General features: G+C 33.5%; 1 protein-coding gene across 15 annotated transcripts in view; it reads left to right on the top strand.

Moving 5' to 3' along the window:
- ROCK2 (Rho associated coiled-coil containing protein kinase 2) overlaps positions 1-14,609 on the top strand; it is a 141,499-nt gene extending 126,890 nt beyond the window's left edge. For 6 of the 15 annotated variants that reach the window (XM_038560779.1, XM_038560783.1, XM_038560778.1 and 3 more), the window contains 7 exons: positions 284-354; positions 1,358-1,446; positions 1,894-1,972; positions 3,178-3,439; positions 3,526-3,739; positions 9,850-9,950; positions 11,180-14,609. In XM_038560779.1, coding sequence (XP_038416707.1) covers positions 284-354; positions 1,358-1,446; positions 1,894-1,972; positions 3,178-3,439; positions 3,526-3,739; positions 9,850-9,937 — 803 coding nt within the window. In that variant the 3' untranslated portion in view covers positions 9,938-9,950; positions 11,180-14,609. Of the gene's footprint in view, positions 1-283; positions 355-1,357; positions 1,447-1,893; positions 1,973-3,177; positions 3,440-3,525; positions 3,740-4,553; positions 4,730-5,352; positions 5,414-9,849; positions 9,951-11,179 lie in introns of all 15 variants that reach the window. The other 9 variants (XR_005372098.1, XR_005372096.1, XR_005372093.1 and 6 more) reach the window with 9 other exon arrangements.
- The last annotated feature ends 782 nt before the right edge of the window (positions 14,610-15,391 follow it).

The following is a 15,391-nucleotide window of genomic DNA, read 5'->3' as shown; positions in this document are numbered from 1 at the left end:
TTTTCCTGAACTTTGCAGATGCATGAATTTAATCAGCAGGGGGCATTTGACTTTATAAACTATAGATTATGTATTTTCAATGTGCTATAACCTGGATTTTGTTTGGCATTCCATAACTTGCTTATACTGATCCTGCATTATTATAGCCTAGATAATGTATAATGATAAATTCTGAAGGGTATATCTGATTTGTTCTGTGATTTTTATATTAAAATTTTATTAAATTCCTCATTTTCTTTGAAGAATTGTTAAATTTATCCTCATATCTTCTGCTTATTTATAGAATCAAGACTAGAAGGATGGCTTTCATTGCCTTTACGAAACAACACTAAGAAATTTGGATGGACTAAAAAGGTAATTGGTACTTTTGAATATGGTTCTTTTACTTCGCTTTTGGATTAGCTATAGCCATTTTATATTTGTAGTTATAAGATATATATAACTAGAACTTTTAGACACATAAAGTTTTGCACTTCCTGATTTGGAATGATGTGATTTTTTTTTAATGTATCTTTGTGAAAAAGAACAAAAATTAAAAAAAACTATCATCATTAATGTGTTGTTAATAATAAAACAGGTTTTAGTGTTAGGAAAAACAAAAGCCTATTGGCCTTGGTGTTTTGCCCTTTCATTGGGAAAACAACTGTAGGTATGACAGACCTACTAATTTCTTTTCCTCTATTACTAGAGTTATCGATATTATGATGTTCATTTTTGGTAAATGTCTTTGCCTGTTTTCAAGATGCTGTAGCAAAATAGACTGGGTGGTGTATGAAAAATAGAAATTTATTTCTCACAGCTCTGGGAACTGGAAGTCAAGAGCAGGATGCCAAATGGTTCTGGGGAAGGACGTCTATCAGGTTTAGACTTCTTGCTGTGTTCTCACATGAGGAAAGGGGCTAGGGATCTCTCTTGAGCTCTTTTTATAAGGATACTAATCCCATTCAGGAGGTCTGTCCTTGCAATGGCCTATTCATTTGCCTTCCAAAGGCCCCTCCCACTAATACCATCTCATTAGGTGTTAGGGTTTAACATAAAAAATTTGGGAGGAACACAGACATTCAAGCCATAGCAATAAGGTTACCTGTGTTACTGGATTTTGAAGCAGTCAGTCCAAAAAATATTTGAATTCATCCCCTTCCCAATTTGCTTATTTAAAATGTATGCAAACTGAATTTATTGTTATTTTAAGGAAGACGTTTCTCAGGTTATGTTGAGAACTTCTTAGTTATTTAACTTAGGTATTTTATATGATTTTTATTGCTATAGAATTTATTTTCAAAGAAAATATTTTCAAAGAAAATAAAGATATATATTAATTTTAGTCATTAATTCCTTCCCTCCCTCTCTTTAACAGTATGTGATTGTAAGCAGTAAGAAGATTCTTTTCTATGACAGCGAACAAGATAAAGAACAATCTAATCCTTACATGGTTTTAGATATAGAGTAAGTGTTTTTATTAGAATATTTGGAAACTTTCTCTTTTAAAGTATAGGAGAGTGATGTGACCTTTTTTTGTCAAATTAGTGCTATTTATTAGTCATGTAGTATCTAGATAGGTAGATATGCACTTACAGTATAAGTCCTACTATACTGTTGTTACATTTTCTTATCTTTGCTTCATAGAGATGAAAGTCTGGGATACAAAGTTAAAACATCTTAATATTTCATGGGTCTTTAGTATGTTGTTCTCTGAAACTAATTAGAAAATTTCTGATTTCCTGGAAATACTCAAAATCTCAAGGAGTAATTGGATTAATAGAACCAAGTTATCTTTGACCCTTCTAACATGGGTCAGAGTAGTCAGTTTTGACTTCTAACAAAAGTATAGGATAACTCATGTAATTTGATCCTTTGGTAATATTTTATTCCTTTATTAAAAATCTTTTATAGCAAATTATTTCATGTCCGACCAGTTACACAGACAGATGTATATAGAGCAGATGCTAAAGATATTCCAAGGATATTTCAGGTAAATAACTTTATTTTGTTTTTAGTTGATTGAATTTATTTTGGTTTTTTCACCTTTAGACTAAGGTTCTCAGTATGATATGACAAGACATATCAAATTTCTTTATTCTTGGGCCTTCTTTAGATTACCTTTCAGTTTTAGTCCCGTTTAAAGGTCATTTGTTTTTCTATATCTTTCATACTACTTCCTCTTTTTGGATACTACTTCATTCTTCTCTCCATTTTACTTTTGAAATCTAGGGTATTTATATCATGTTTCTGGCCTTTGCTGTCCTTTAATTCAAGGTGTGTTATGATATTTATTTTATTTTATTATTTTTTTAAGGTATTTTATTTTTAAGTCGTCTCTCCACCCAACATGGAGCTTGAACTTACAACCCCAAGATCAAGAGTCACAGGCTTACCAACTGAGCCAGCCAGGCACCCCTATTGGGACATTTTTAAAGCATGAACTTTCTCTTCTGTTTCTGATTTTACACTCCGCTCTCTAGAAAGTTAAAACAGTTGCTTGTGAAGTTAAATTCTCTACCCAGTAGCCCTTCTACTTCCAGTTTAAAGGGAAGCCAAATTCTTCCCTCTTCTACTTCCATTTTAAAATTAGTCAAACCAACAATTAGTTATTGAGTTCCTTCCAAATAAAAGCCATTTTGCTTGGAGTACTGTGGGAGAGTTGGCCACTGATTTTCTAATGCTTATGATGTTTATTTGGAGTGTATTATACGTCCTTTTCTCTTCCTCACTTCTCCAAATATATATCTTTCCATTAAAGCTGTGTTTGCAGTTATTACCCACCTGTCTGTTTTTGAGACTTGTAAAGCATTAATTTGTATAATTGCCACATCTTTTTGGGAGATTGTTTTGAATACACCCTTCGAGAAAAATGTTCTAATACCCATCAATTAAAAATTTACCTTTTGACCTATTCTGATAAAATTGCTAAAATATAGTAAGGTATCACAGAAAAAATAAGGAAATAAGGAGGTACATTTGAACAAGATAGGTTTTTTTCTGAAATGTGAGCCAAGTGACTTAACTATCCAATGACTTTTCTCATAAAAGTTCTTAGAACCTACTAATATTTAAACATCAAATGCATTTTCTTCTCATTGAATGATCTGGCTAATTCTGTTTTATTTACACTGTAAAAATTGTTACTACATAAAAAATGATTTATTAATCACTCATTATTATTTTTGCTATCTGTAGATTCTGTACGCCAATGAAGGAGAAAGTAAGAAGGAACAAGAATTTCCAGTGGAGCCAGTAGGAGAAAAATCAAATTATATTTGCCATAAAGGACATGAATTTATTCCTACTCTGTATCATTTCCCAACCAACTGTGAGGCTTGTATGAAGCCATTGTGGCATATGTTTAAACCTCCTCCTGCTTTAGAATGCCGGCGCTGCCATATTAAATGTCATAAAGATCACATGGACAAAAAGGAGGAGATTATAGCACCTTGCAAGGGTAAATAGTAATTAACTTGCTCCATCAATATTATTTATGTTCAGATCAATTTAAACATGTTAATTTTTTCTAATATTTCTTTATAGTTTATTGTGATATTTCGACGGCAAAGAATCTATTGTTGTTAGCAAATTCTACAGAAGAGCAGCAGAAGTGGGTTAGTCGGTTGGTGAAAAAGATTCCTAAAAAGCCTCCAGCTCCAGACCCTTTTGCACGGTCATCACCTAGAACTTCAATGAAGATACAACAAAACCAGTCTATTAGACGGCCAAGTCGACAGCTTGCCCCAAACAAACCAAGGTAATAAATCAAAATGTGAATAAAAATTAGTGTCTTTTAAAATATTTTGCTATTTATGTTCAATTACAAATTTTCCTAATTGTAGTGTTCCTTTGTTTGGTATGTTAATGAACCATGGAATACCAAATGTTTGAAACTGTGTGTGTGTCTCATTGATTCAGTTCAAGATAGTACAAATTTGTTTGCTAAATCACACACATATATTAAATTCAACCAAAATATATAAAGGGTTCATTTTTGTCATGTTTATGTATATAATAAAAATATTTTAAGATTTTATAAGCACACCGACTAATGGTTTAGTTAGATGATGTACACAAAGACTTAAAAGTGTCAGATGCACACATTGGTTTTAATACTGCAAACCTCTTAAACCTCTTTTATGTTAGATGACTTGGGAAGTAGGACCAAAACCTTCTAAAATCTTAATTCACATCTATAAATTTAGAATAACTTGTTTCTGATTTAAAGAGCAGTAAAGATCAATCTTAAAAATGCAGATATTAAAAAAAAATAAAAATAAAAATGCAGATATTAACTAGTGGGTAAAGTGGACATTCCTTGTATTTGAGGTGGTTGGGGCTAGGGAGTAATAAATCCTGAGATAATGATGAATGCACGTTTTCATATGGCTGTATTACAGTAATTTCATTCTTGATTCAGAATAACCATTTCTTGGCTTACTAGCTACTATAGCATTTGTAAATACTACTACTATTCATTGAAATGACCCTGAAGATTGAGTTTAGTTAAAGGATAAAGTGCGTAAGATCAGGTGTCTAATTTCAGGTATCCTTTTTGTTCCCTAACACAGGACCTTCAGTATATGAATAATGATGTGCATTGGCTGTATTATCAGAAATCTTTTCATTCTAACCACAAACATCTTATATGAAACTTTTCTTGAAACTATTATCTCAAGGAAGTAATTTAGAATGACAAAGGTAGAATTGGTGTGTCAGCAGTGAAAATGTTGAATTTTTCTGTGAGGTATGAGAAAACTAAATACTATAAAATTAGTGATTTTATGAGAGTAATTAAGCTGAAGAAACTCAAAGAATTCAAAGACACTGAAGGTTATTCTGTGTGCCATGCGCAAAACACCTAAAATTTTAAACTTCTGTTATTAGTATTGTGGAACTATTAATGCACAGATGCCCTGCTATTGTAATAGCTCACACTGTCTAGTGCTTTATAGCTTCCAGAGTGCTTCCATAATCTGTTCTCTCATTCAACTTTCTGCATATTCTGTCATTTGATCTTGAAAATATTCCTGTAGAGTAGAATAGAAGATATATACTATCTTTCTTTTTGATTGAGACTCTACAAGGGCAAATAATTTCAGATTCAGGATTGTAAGAACTCCAGTCCTTTAATACATTTTACTCTTTGGTACTGTTGGATAAGTTAATAATTTCACTGCTTGTGATAGATAACACATAGAATTCGTTCATGAAGCGGATTTCACACTAAGTGAGGCATGTTTTCACTTACCTAACAGTTTTCATGTTCACTGACTTATACTTTGTTATCCCCTTCTTCCCCAGTTTAGCATTTTGGTCTATTGGAGGCACATTTACTTTTTATTTTTGTTGCTTTTTGTCTTGTTTTAGTTCTGGCCCTGCCCTTCGAATCATTCTTCATTGATTTTTTAATACATTTTGCATAGCAACAGTAAGTAATAGGGATTTTTTTTTGTCTTACAACTATGCATGTAGATAAAACTCATATCAAAACTGACTATAAAATGTTTAGGGTATTTATGTGAACATCTTTTGTCTAACATACTCTGAAATTTTAAGCATAAAGATGGGCACATTTAAGATGCAATTTTGCATTTCATTATTGTGTCTGCATCATTATTTCCATTGTCTTTAACATCTGTGACTTCATTCTTCATTAATTCCTTAAGTTTTGTCTGTCTGTCTTACATGAATCACTGTATGGTTTGCATTTTGAGTGTCACATTTTAAGAGTAGCATATACAAATTGGAGAATATACAGAAAAGAATAACGGAGTAGTAGGTCATTTGAAAGTGTAGCAAGTGAGGGAACTAAGGACATTTATTCTTCTGAAGAAATTGTTTGGAAGAACAGGAGCTTGTAGGATGGGAGATTGTAAACAGCAGTAAAGATTTAGAGGACTTTTCTGTAGGTGATGTACTAGAATAAGAACAAACAGAGAGGCACATTTATAACTCAGCAAAGGAAAAGTATCAGGCAGTCACAGATTTCCAAAATTGGAAGACTTGGCTTGCTCTAGAATAGTGAGTGCCTTGTCACTGCCAGTGTTAGTACCTGATTCAGGTGACTGCTTGGTGACTCTAGGGAAAAGTACCCTCCCCAATTTGTCATGTGTATGTAGTCTAACAGAGAACCGCATGGCTCTGGAGTGTAGTCAAGCATTGGACTTGATGGCCTTTAACATTCCTATAGACAAATGGGTAGAGCTGTGAAAGGATCATCCAGGAACACCTAGGAACTGCATTTCTGGTCGATATCAGCAGTAATTTATTATCTAGCTCTTTGTTTGTATTAATCTGGCTTTAGTTGAACTAACTTACATGGTGTCTTTCTTAAGACAAATGTCTGGCTTTGTTAGATGTCATCAAAATCATCAAATATATGTATATTTATTTATATATGTATATTTATAATATACACTAAAACATAATACCTATAAGTAATCATCTGATTTTTTTTTTAACTTTTCCTCAGTGTTTGTCTTTGTTAATGACCACAGCATTACATTTTTTTTTCTTTTGGCTTTTGTGACATCCCTGGTTCTGATTCTCATCTTAACTCTTTGCAGTGCTTCCCCTTTTCTGTAGGAGAGTGTTTTAAAGTGATAGCTATTAGGCAAGTGTTAGCTACTATTATAGAAGACAACATTTTTGAGGGCAGGTTATATGCCAGACACTCTTCTCTGAGCTTTAAGTGTACTAATTTATCCTCAGAGCCACCCTGTGATTTAGCTCTTAATGTCTCCATATAACAGACATGGAGACTAAGGCACAGAAGCAATGTATATCTGAGGTTGCACACCAAATAAGCAGCAAAGCCATGAGTTCAGATTGAGTTCCAGATCCTGCATCCTCAGCTGTAATACTGCACTGCCTCACGGTGATACAAATAGAAATGAATTGACAGTTTATAAAACATAATGTGTAGAAATGCTGTTCCAGAGGAATGTTTTCTTAGTAATTTTGAATTAAAAAAAAAAACAATGCTAGAAATGTAGAGAATTTGTGAATAAAATGTTGATTTGTGATAAAGGTAATTTGCAGAGATCCTTAGTTTGTTCCGAAGTAGGACACAGAATGCTGGTCTCTGCTAAGGACATTTCTCTTTAATTATTTTTCTTTTAAAAGTCTCCTTTAAAATGTAATATTTAAGCTACACAGGAAAGTATAAAGCAAAAATGTAACAAACACTCATTTACCCAGTTTTAAGATATAAAGCATTGCCAACACAGTTAAAACTTGGGGGTTGGGGGAGCTCTTATGCTATCATTATTTATTTATTGTAGGGGAGGGGCAGAGGGAGGGAGAGAGAGGATTTTAAGCAGGCCTCACACCCAGTGCAGAGCCCGATGTGGGGCTTGATCTCATGACCTGAGCTGAAACCAAGAGTCAGATGCTCAACAAACTGAGCCACCCAGGCATGCCACATTAGCATTATTTTAATTTTGTTCTTTTCCATTTATAGATATTAGAAAATTAACAGACTAATTATTTGGGTAAAAATGAAAAAGATATGTACAACTTGAAGTGTTAAAAATAAATCTATGAAATGAAGTAGAAGAAAATAGGTGAATATGTATCTGATCTTGGATTGGAGAACTTCCTAAGAGTAAAAGCAAAGAAAGAAAGTGATTGAGTAACCAAAAATTAAAGACTTGTAAATTTTAAAAACAGCATGTATTTATAATGTTTATGAGAAAGATGGGTATCTTCGTATATAGAGTACTTGTATAAATCATTAAGAAAAAAAAGATTGCCTCTGCCCGGTTTAAAAATCAGTGAGGAACATGCAGGCATTACTGTTAAGTATGAAAAAATGATCAACTTGATTATTAAGCAAAGAAGTTTAAATTAAATTAAAAATAAAATGTAAAACCATTTTCAGCTGCCAAACTGGTAAGGATTAAGAAACTTGGTATTGGCAATACGTAAAGAACTGGGCACTGTCCTGTCCTTGCAGAACTCAAAGTTCTAATGCTCCTTCCCACAGCATCTTCGGCAGGAAGTCGCCCAGGCCTGCAGTGTGTACCCACTGATCAACTAAATGGGGCAGATAGAAAATCAAACAGATAGTTACAGTACTTTTTTAAATGTTATTTATAATAGAAGCACGAGGGGAACAAAGGAAAGCATGGAGAATTCTGCCTGAGGCCATCAAGAAACTCCAAAAAAGGGAGGTTCCGTCATTTTCTAGGCAAAGAAATAAGGGAACAGACAACGGTAGGCAAAATGTTATGTGCATTGGTACTGAGTTGTCAGAATTACTTCCATGTTATGTTCTGAAACATTGTACTGGCTGGAGTAGGGAGAGAGGGTAGTGACAGGAATTGGCAGAAGAGGACTGACAGAGAAAGCAATGAGCCAGACGGAAAAGAACCCAGTGCACTACGCAGTACTTTTTACTTTGTTCTCCAGATAGAAGTTTTTCAGCAAGGGTTTGGTGTGTGTTGACTTAGTGAGCTCCTTCTCTAAGGTACCGGTATGACAGTGAAAATGGCAGGAAGAAACCAAGTTAGAGAAAACTTTCTTAGGTTGAAATGACAAAAGTTAGACGGCTGACTGGAAAGGGCTGAGGGGGGGCTTTAAGGGAAGTCTTGCCAGGCATTGTACTAATAGCCTAGTGACCAAACTTTTAAAATTTGAAGACTGTGACACAGATGCACACTTCACACACACTTCAAAGGTTTTGGAAGGGTATGAAATGCAGATTTTTCAAAGTTGGGCTTTAAACACCCAGGATGGCTCACTGATCTCAATCTCCCAAGCAGTACCTTAGCTACAAGTTACTGCCTATATGTAAGCCTGGAAAAATGTGATAGGTGTGTAAGTGAATAATTATATCTGTACATTTTCTCAAACATTGTCCTACATTCAACACATTTTGAAATAGAGTAATTTGGGTTGGTTTATTTACTTTTAAGTTAGGGAGCTATCCATCAACATACTCTGTCAGTGATTAGATTATCAGAGTCAAACAGATGCATCAGAATTCACTCCAGATTTTTAATTTAAAAATGCGGATACTTGCACCTCGCTTTCCCTTCAGTCCAGTTATATCAGAATCTCTTGGGATGATGCCTGCAAATATGCATTATAAATAGCATTGAGTGTAAACCATATACATTCAGATTTAAGGACCAACTTTAAAGTTGAAGTCACAAATGAGATTTTGGGGACCAGAGGCGTTCCTTGGCATAAGTTGATTCGTGAACCTCACAGTTAAAATAATGAAAAAGTTACACCTGTTTTTTAAAATAAAGATGATAGCAATGTTAGATGATTGGATTGGATTAGAAAGAAAAGACCACATATACCCCTGCTCTAAGTCCAGTTTATTCAGCCAAGATAAATTGCTAATGATGCTTATATACCTGTGGTTTTTCTCTTAATTGTGGTTTTTCACACAGAGCGTCACTGTTGGTGACCCACTAAGCAAATAGTTTCTTGCTAGAATTGAGAATTCGACATTCTTAGTGTTTCTCTCTAAACTGTGAACCGACAGTCTGGGTCCTTTTGTGAAGGGAGTGCTGACAAATGCTGAATTTTTTCATAGTTCTCAAATCAAACTGGGGATCAGGATGGTTACATCTTTATCTGGGCCCAGTGGGGAGAAGATCATATCTTATCCCCAAATATTACCTGTCTTCAGGTCTCTAGTGTTCTAGAAATCAGACCTGGCTAACATTATATGCACTTACATATGGAAAGAAAGATCTCCCTGTGTGCTACCATCTTAATTTTGACTGTGTTATTATTGATGGAGAGTTAAAATCTCACAGCACAAAGTGTGATTTCTAGACAATTATCATATTAAGCTGCCATTTCTAAAGAGTGCTAGAATGTGAATTTGCAAACCTCCTATTGCAGATTGCTTGATTTGGCATTTAAAGACTGGGATTGGTCATTTGATGATGTTGATGGTGGTGATGATGATGACGATGTTTTTGATTTCTGAAGAAATAAATGGGGTAAATCAAAAAATGAAAAATGAGTTATTCAAAGTAGTGCATGTGATTTGCACTTGGGTTTTCATTGTTTTTGACTAGTTTTTAAATTTTGTTAAGTTGTTTTTAATAGTATGTATTTGGAAAATAGTTTTCAAAAAAGTTTCTAACTGAAATTTCCATGTTAAGTTAAAAAAGTGAAGTGCTATGTTCAGAATCTTTATTGGCTATATATTTTCAATACAGTTGGAATTACAATGTTTTATCTTAGGAATGAAACATGTAAGAATAACAAAAGAAGCAATTCTGGTACTTATTGTTCATTCCAAAGAAGCCATATTCAGAGAAGTAAAATTTACAATGTTTTCAAGTTCCTACAACTGTATTAGTTTGTGAACATAGCATGGGATTCCTTCCTCCCTCCCTCCCACTCTCCTTCCCTCCTCCTTTCTTCTCTCTAACGTGCAAGAATTGAAGCCATAAACACTTTGTAAGTCTAATAAGTGCTGTGAAATACTGTTTCTGATTTGGCTTTTCTTTGTGATGTTGTGAGATGTTTTCTCTTGCTAAAGAATGCTATTGATGTGCTGTGAAAGTTCTTGTGTTTGTAGAACATATAAATAGTTTGGTTAACAGTGGCTAAAGGAGATTTGAGTAAAAACTGAACCTCATGGTTAAACCTTTTTACACAGAATGGATTTAAAAGAAGTAATGTCTGTCTTAACCTAAGTAAGCATATTGCAAAAATAGACTTAAATCATGTGTTATTGGGAGGTGTTTATAACCAAGATTTACAGAGTATTTTTACATATATTTACTAAAACAATGTGTTTGTTCCCATTTCGTAGATTTAAAAAATGTGTCTAAGGCTCAAATAGTCAAGTAGAACCTGGTCCATAAGCCCACTGTTCTTTCAGCTATAGAAGGCAGCTAGTGGTTAATCTCCAAGTCAAACTTATATTCACTTGAGTTACTTGGTGATGTATTATCTAACCCTAATAGCCAGTTAACCATATTAAAACTTGTGTGTCATGTTTGTAGAAAATATAGGAAAATATAAGAATATAATTGCATGTACCTAAAAATAAAAATAATATAATAAATGTTTTATGCATGATTTAGGTATTAAAAGCATAGAGGTTGGAAGACTACATCATGAAATGATATAAATGGAATGCCTTTTAAAAGAATTTTAACAATCTCTTAAATTATTTCACTGTATCAACTAACTTTGTTTTTTCTTTTTTTTCCAGCTAGCTGCCTTCTATGAATGCAGTCATTATTCAAGGTGATCATATTCTTCCAGTTAAAACAAGACTGAAGTATGATGGGCCAGAATTTCTTAAAAAGCTATATTTTCTGGAGGGACTGATACATACACACACACACACACACACACACACACATATATTTCCCTTATTCCTGCAATATAAATTATAAATCTTGGATATTTTCTGGGCTCCTTTGGAGCATCAAGTTGAACCAACAATGATTGGTTAATAGAGTAAGAATATCATATGCAACTCTTCCAAACTTGTTCCATAAAGCTCTCTTGGCAGTCACTCACACTACATTGCACAAAAGGATTGAGAAGAGTTAAAGCTTAAATCATCTTTTCAGCTTCAACAGAGAGATTTCACCAGCACATTTACCAGAAGATTCTGGGAATGGATTCCACTACAGTGATAGAGACTGCATCTTTAAGAAGTGACCATTATACTGTGTGTGTGCATATATATGTGTGTGTGTCTCTCTATGCGCGTGCGTGCACACACACACACACACATATATAATAGTACTGTAATACTGCAAGAGGGTTCAACAAATGTCCCATTTTATTTTTTTATACACATTAATCAGATATCTTACTGCAGTTGCAACTATGCACTTGTATAAAGCCATAATGTTGGAGTTTATATCACTCATTTGTGTATACCCCATGGAGGCTGCATGTTCATGTTTAAGCAATTATTGTAACAGGAGTTTTGATGTTAATTGTATCAATTTCCTAATGCTTCATGATAGGCAACTTTACCCATTTTGAATGCCTTAATTTAATTTTTTTTTAAAGTCTCACCCTTTTCTGTATTTTGAAAAAAGAAGTGTTTTCCAGCTCTTAGGATGCAAATTCGCTTTGCAAAAGAAAAACAGTGCACTATTTTTACATGTAATAGTTATCAATGTCAACCTATTTTGATTGTATAACAATTTTTTTTAAAAGTACTCGTGATAGAAACAATAATGGATACTATTGGAACTAATATATCTTTTATGTATATCTATTATTCATCCCACTCTTCTTACAGACCTCAGTATTAGTGTGTGACTGAAATGTTTGCTTTGCTTTGAATTTGCTGGCTACCCTAGATGTATTTTTATTTCTGGTAGAGACATTGTGACTATTTTTACATTTTCACACTCAAGATTCTAAGATTATCTCAAATATAAAGAAAATTAAGACATACTGTAGATATATTTTAAATATTTAAATGTGATTCCTCAAACACACAACTGTATATGGCAATATTTCAGGATTGGGCTAAAACTGGTGACTGGGAAGAACTAGCCTCAGAGGCTCTTAACCTGATTTTTATTTTTTAAATGATGTTAAAGTCATAGGTTATGCAGGACCATTTCTGCTAGATTTCTCATTGTCCCAGAAAAATGTGTTTTGTACTGCTACCATATGGATTAATGATAAGCATCAAGTTAAAAAAATTATGTAGTCTTTTATCAGTCTCTTTATAATACATATACACAGGGTTTGGTGTGATATTGAAATACATCATCTAATAGTTCAATGAAGGAAGCAGACATTTTTCATTGATTACTTTTGGAGTCAGTGTAGAAATGTTTAAAGAGTTAGATCCCCAAAATATAGATACTGTTGTGAAAATTGAAGAGTGGCCTTTGGCCTACTGATGTACTAAAACTGAATCTTGTTATTCTCATTATCCCACCTGCACTCTTCCATGATGTCTGTGCTAAACCAGAAACTCATGTCATTTCCCTCACAGAGATGTTCTGCAGTTCTGGTTTGGGGGCACAGCCTTTTTTTTTTTTTTTTTTTTTTAAGTAAGATATAAAAATGAAAAATATATAAAATTTATATAGAATAAATATTTCCATTCATTAGATTTGTTAAAAGGAGACTGAATTAATATTTTATATAAAGATTTTGTTACACTATGGGAGGTTCTATCATATTCTGAATTGGAGAGTATATATATATATATATATTTTTAATAAACTTTATTAAGGTGAAATAATTTGAAGTTTACATGAGTAATTGAAATATTTGAGTAAAAATGGCAAAAGTTAATTTTTGAATGCTGTATATATTAGAGAATATGGAGAATCATGGTGTGATGCAACTATACGAGGAAATTTAATGTGAAGTTTTTTGGGGAAAAAAAGGTATTCTAAGGGGTGAAAAAAATCTCTCCCATGGAGATTCTTCACATTATATGGTTTAACATAAGGGTTCAATAGGGTTGTTTCTCCAGCTAATGGAAATGCGCTTAATAAAAATTCTGACCTTGGGTAAGAATTTGCTTTTTACCCTGTTGCTGATTTCATGTACATACATGAATGCATACACCCATACAAATGTTCTCTTCTCAACACTCATTAAATACAATATTGACTTGGTTTAACAACCTGATTTTGTGCCAGCTTCTCTTTTTCTTGAGGCTCCAAAGGTTCCCAGATAAATAAAGACCAAAAGTTGCTTATTTCTTCACACCTGATTTCTCCTAGAGCCATAAATACCTCCTATTGAGAACTAAGAAGTAGTGAATACTGGGATTTTCTTAGTTGGATTTTTTACTTTTGTTTAGTGGGGGATAGCAAGACAGAAGTAGAAGGAAAACTGGTGCCGGTATTATTGTTAAAAATAAATGTATAGTGAATGTTTGAAAAGTATTAAAGAAAATATGCTATCTAGAAGCAAGATTTAAAAAAAAATCTATCTGAAAATTTTAACTAAAGGATACCAAGAAATCTAGAGTAAGGTTAGTGTCTTTAAAACTAACCTAGGCTAGAGTCACAAATCTGGCTCTGAAGGATGTCTTTTTTTTTTAAATCAGTTTAGCTGTAGATCCTCAAAAAACAAAACAAAACAAAACAAAACAAAAAAAAACTCTAGGTTGCCAAACCACAATTTAAGAAGTTTTGCTGCTGTTGTTAATCTATTCTTACAGGATTCTCGTGGTAAAATAGAGAAACTTAAGACACTATATTACCTTTTTCAAACATGCTTTAATAACATGTTTAATATTCTATGAGAGCAAGTCACTTCTGAGTTTCTCAGTCTGTGTCGACACTGCTACTGACTCACGTCTCCTCCCCTGGAAGAAGGCTGCAGTTTTCCTCTGGCGTGAAGATAACCATAGTTGATTCATAAAGCACTTTGAAAATAGGCACTGTATGACAGTGCCGGATATTATGCTTGGGGGCCTGTCCTCGATTCCCTTCCCCATAATGAGTTTTGTTTGAAATTGTAATAAGTTATGAACTGCATGGTTTAGATAATCATAAATATTTGATCAACTGTCCCCGTTGAACAAAAATCGTACCCCCCTGATTTTTAAAAAATTTTTGTTGCATCTTTGTAGTAATGTAATTGTATTTTATGCCTGCTTTTTATATTAAAAAAATTAAATAAAAGAAATTAAGACATAAGCATTTTCATACTCTTCCTGTGGAATAGTCCTGGAACACTACAACCTCCTAAAATTTATCCCTCAAAATTTTGCCTTCCCTACATGATGGTGTAGCAGAACAAAACAACCAAGGTTACAACTTTTGGATGCGCTACCCTGTCATTTAGTCCATGGAGAAATACAAAATAGAATTTCAACAAGGAGTCCGTTGCTGACTTGACTTAGGTATTTTAAGGGACATGCAAATCCAACAACCTCATTTGAGTGTCCGGGATAAGGAAAAGGCACAGAGTGCTGAGAGGTGGTTTTCAAGAAAGCATTTCTCTGGTAATCAGTTGAGTTCTTATTTAGGATATTTTTTTGGCTATCATATCTGAGACAGATTTTTCACTCTGAGCTTCAGTGTTTTCATCTTTTGTAAGATTAAGACTTCCGTTACAAGATTGTTGTAGGATTAAATATGATGTGTGTAGGATATTTGGAATAGTTCAAATGTTTCCTTTCGTCTCAAAAAGGAAAAATGGGCAACTCTTCACCTAAGATAGTATGTTCTTTAAGCAATGATAAAGTTCTAATTAAAATATACTTAAATTTTTGTTGGACTAAAAAATCACATTATTTTTATTTATACTAATGGTTAGATTATGATTGCATATGAAAAAAGATTCACTTGGATTTTCTTTAAATGACAACTATCAGGGGGCCTGGTTGGCTCAGTTAGTAGAGCATTTGACTCCATCTTGGGATCAGGAGTTGGAGGGTGGCTCAGTTGGTTGAGCCAAGAGTCATGTGAGCCTCTGA

The sequence above is a fragment of the Canis lupus genome, chromosome 17 (assembly GCF_011100685.1).
Source record: "Canis lupus familiaris isolate Mischka breed German Shepherd chromosome 17, alternate assembly UU_Cfam_GSD_1.0, whole genome shotgun sequence".
In the NCBI taxonomy this organism is placed as follows: Eukaryota; Metazoa; Chordata; class Mammalia; order Carnivora; family Canidae; genus Canis; species Canis lupus.
This window is presented reverse-complemented; position numbering and strand designations above follow the sequence as displayed.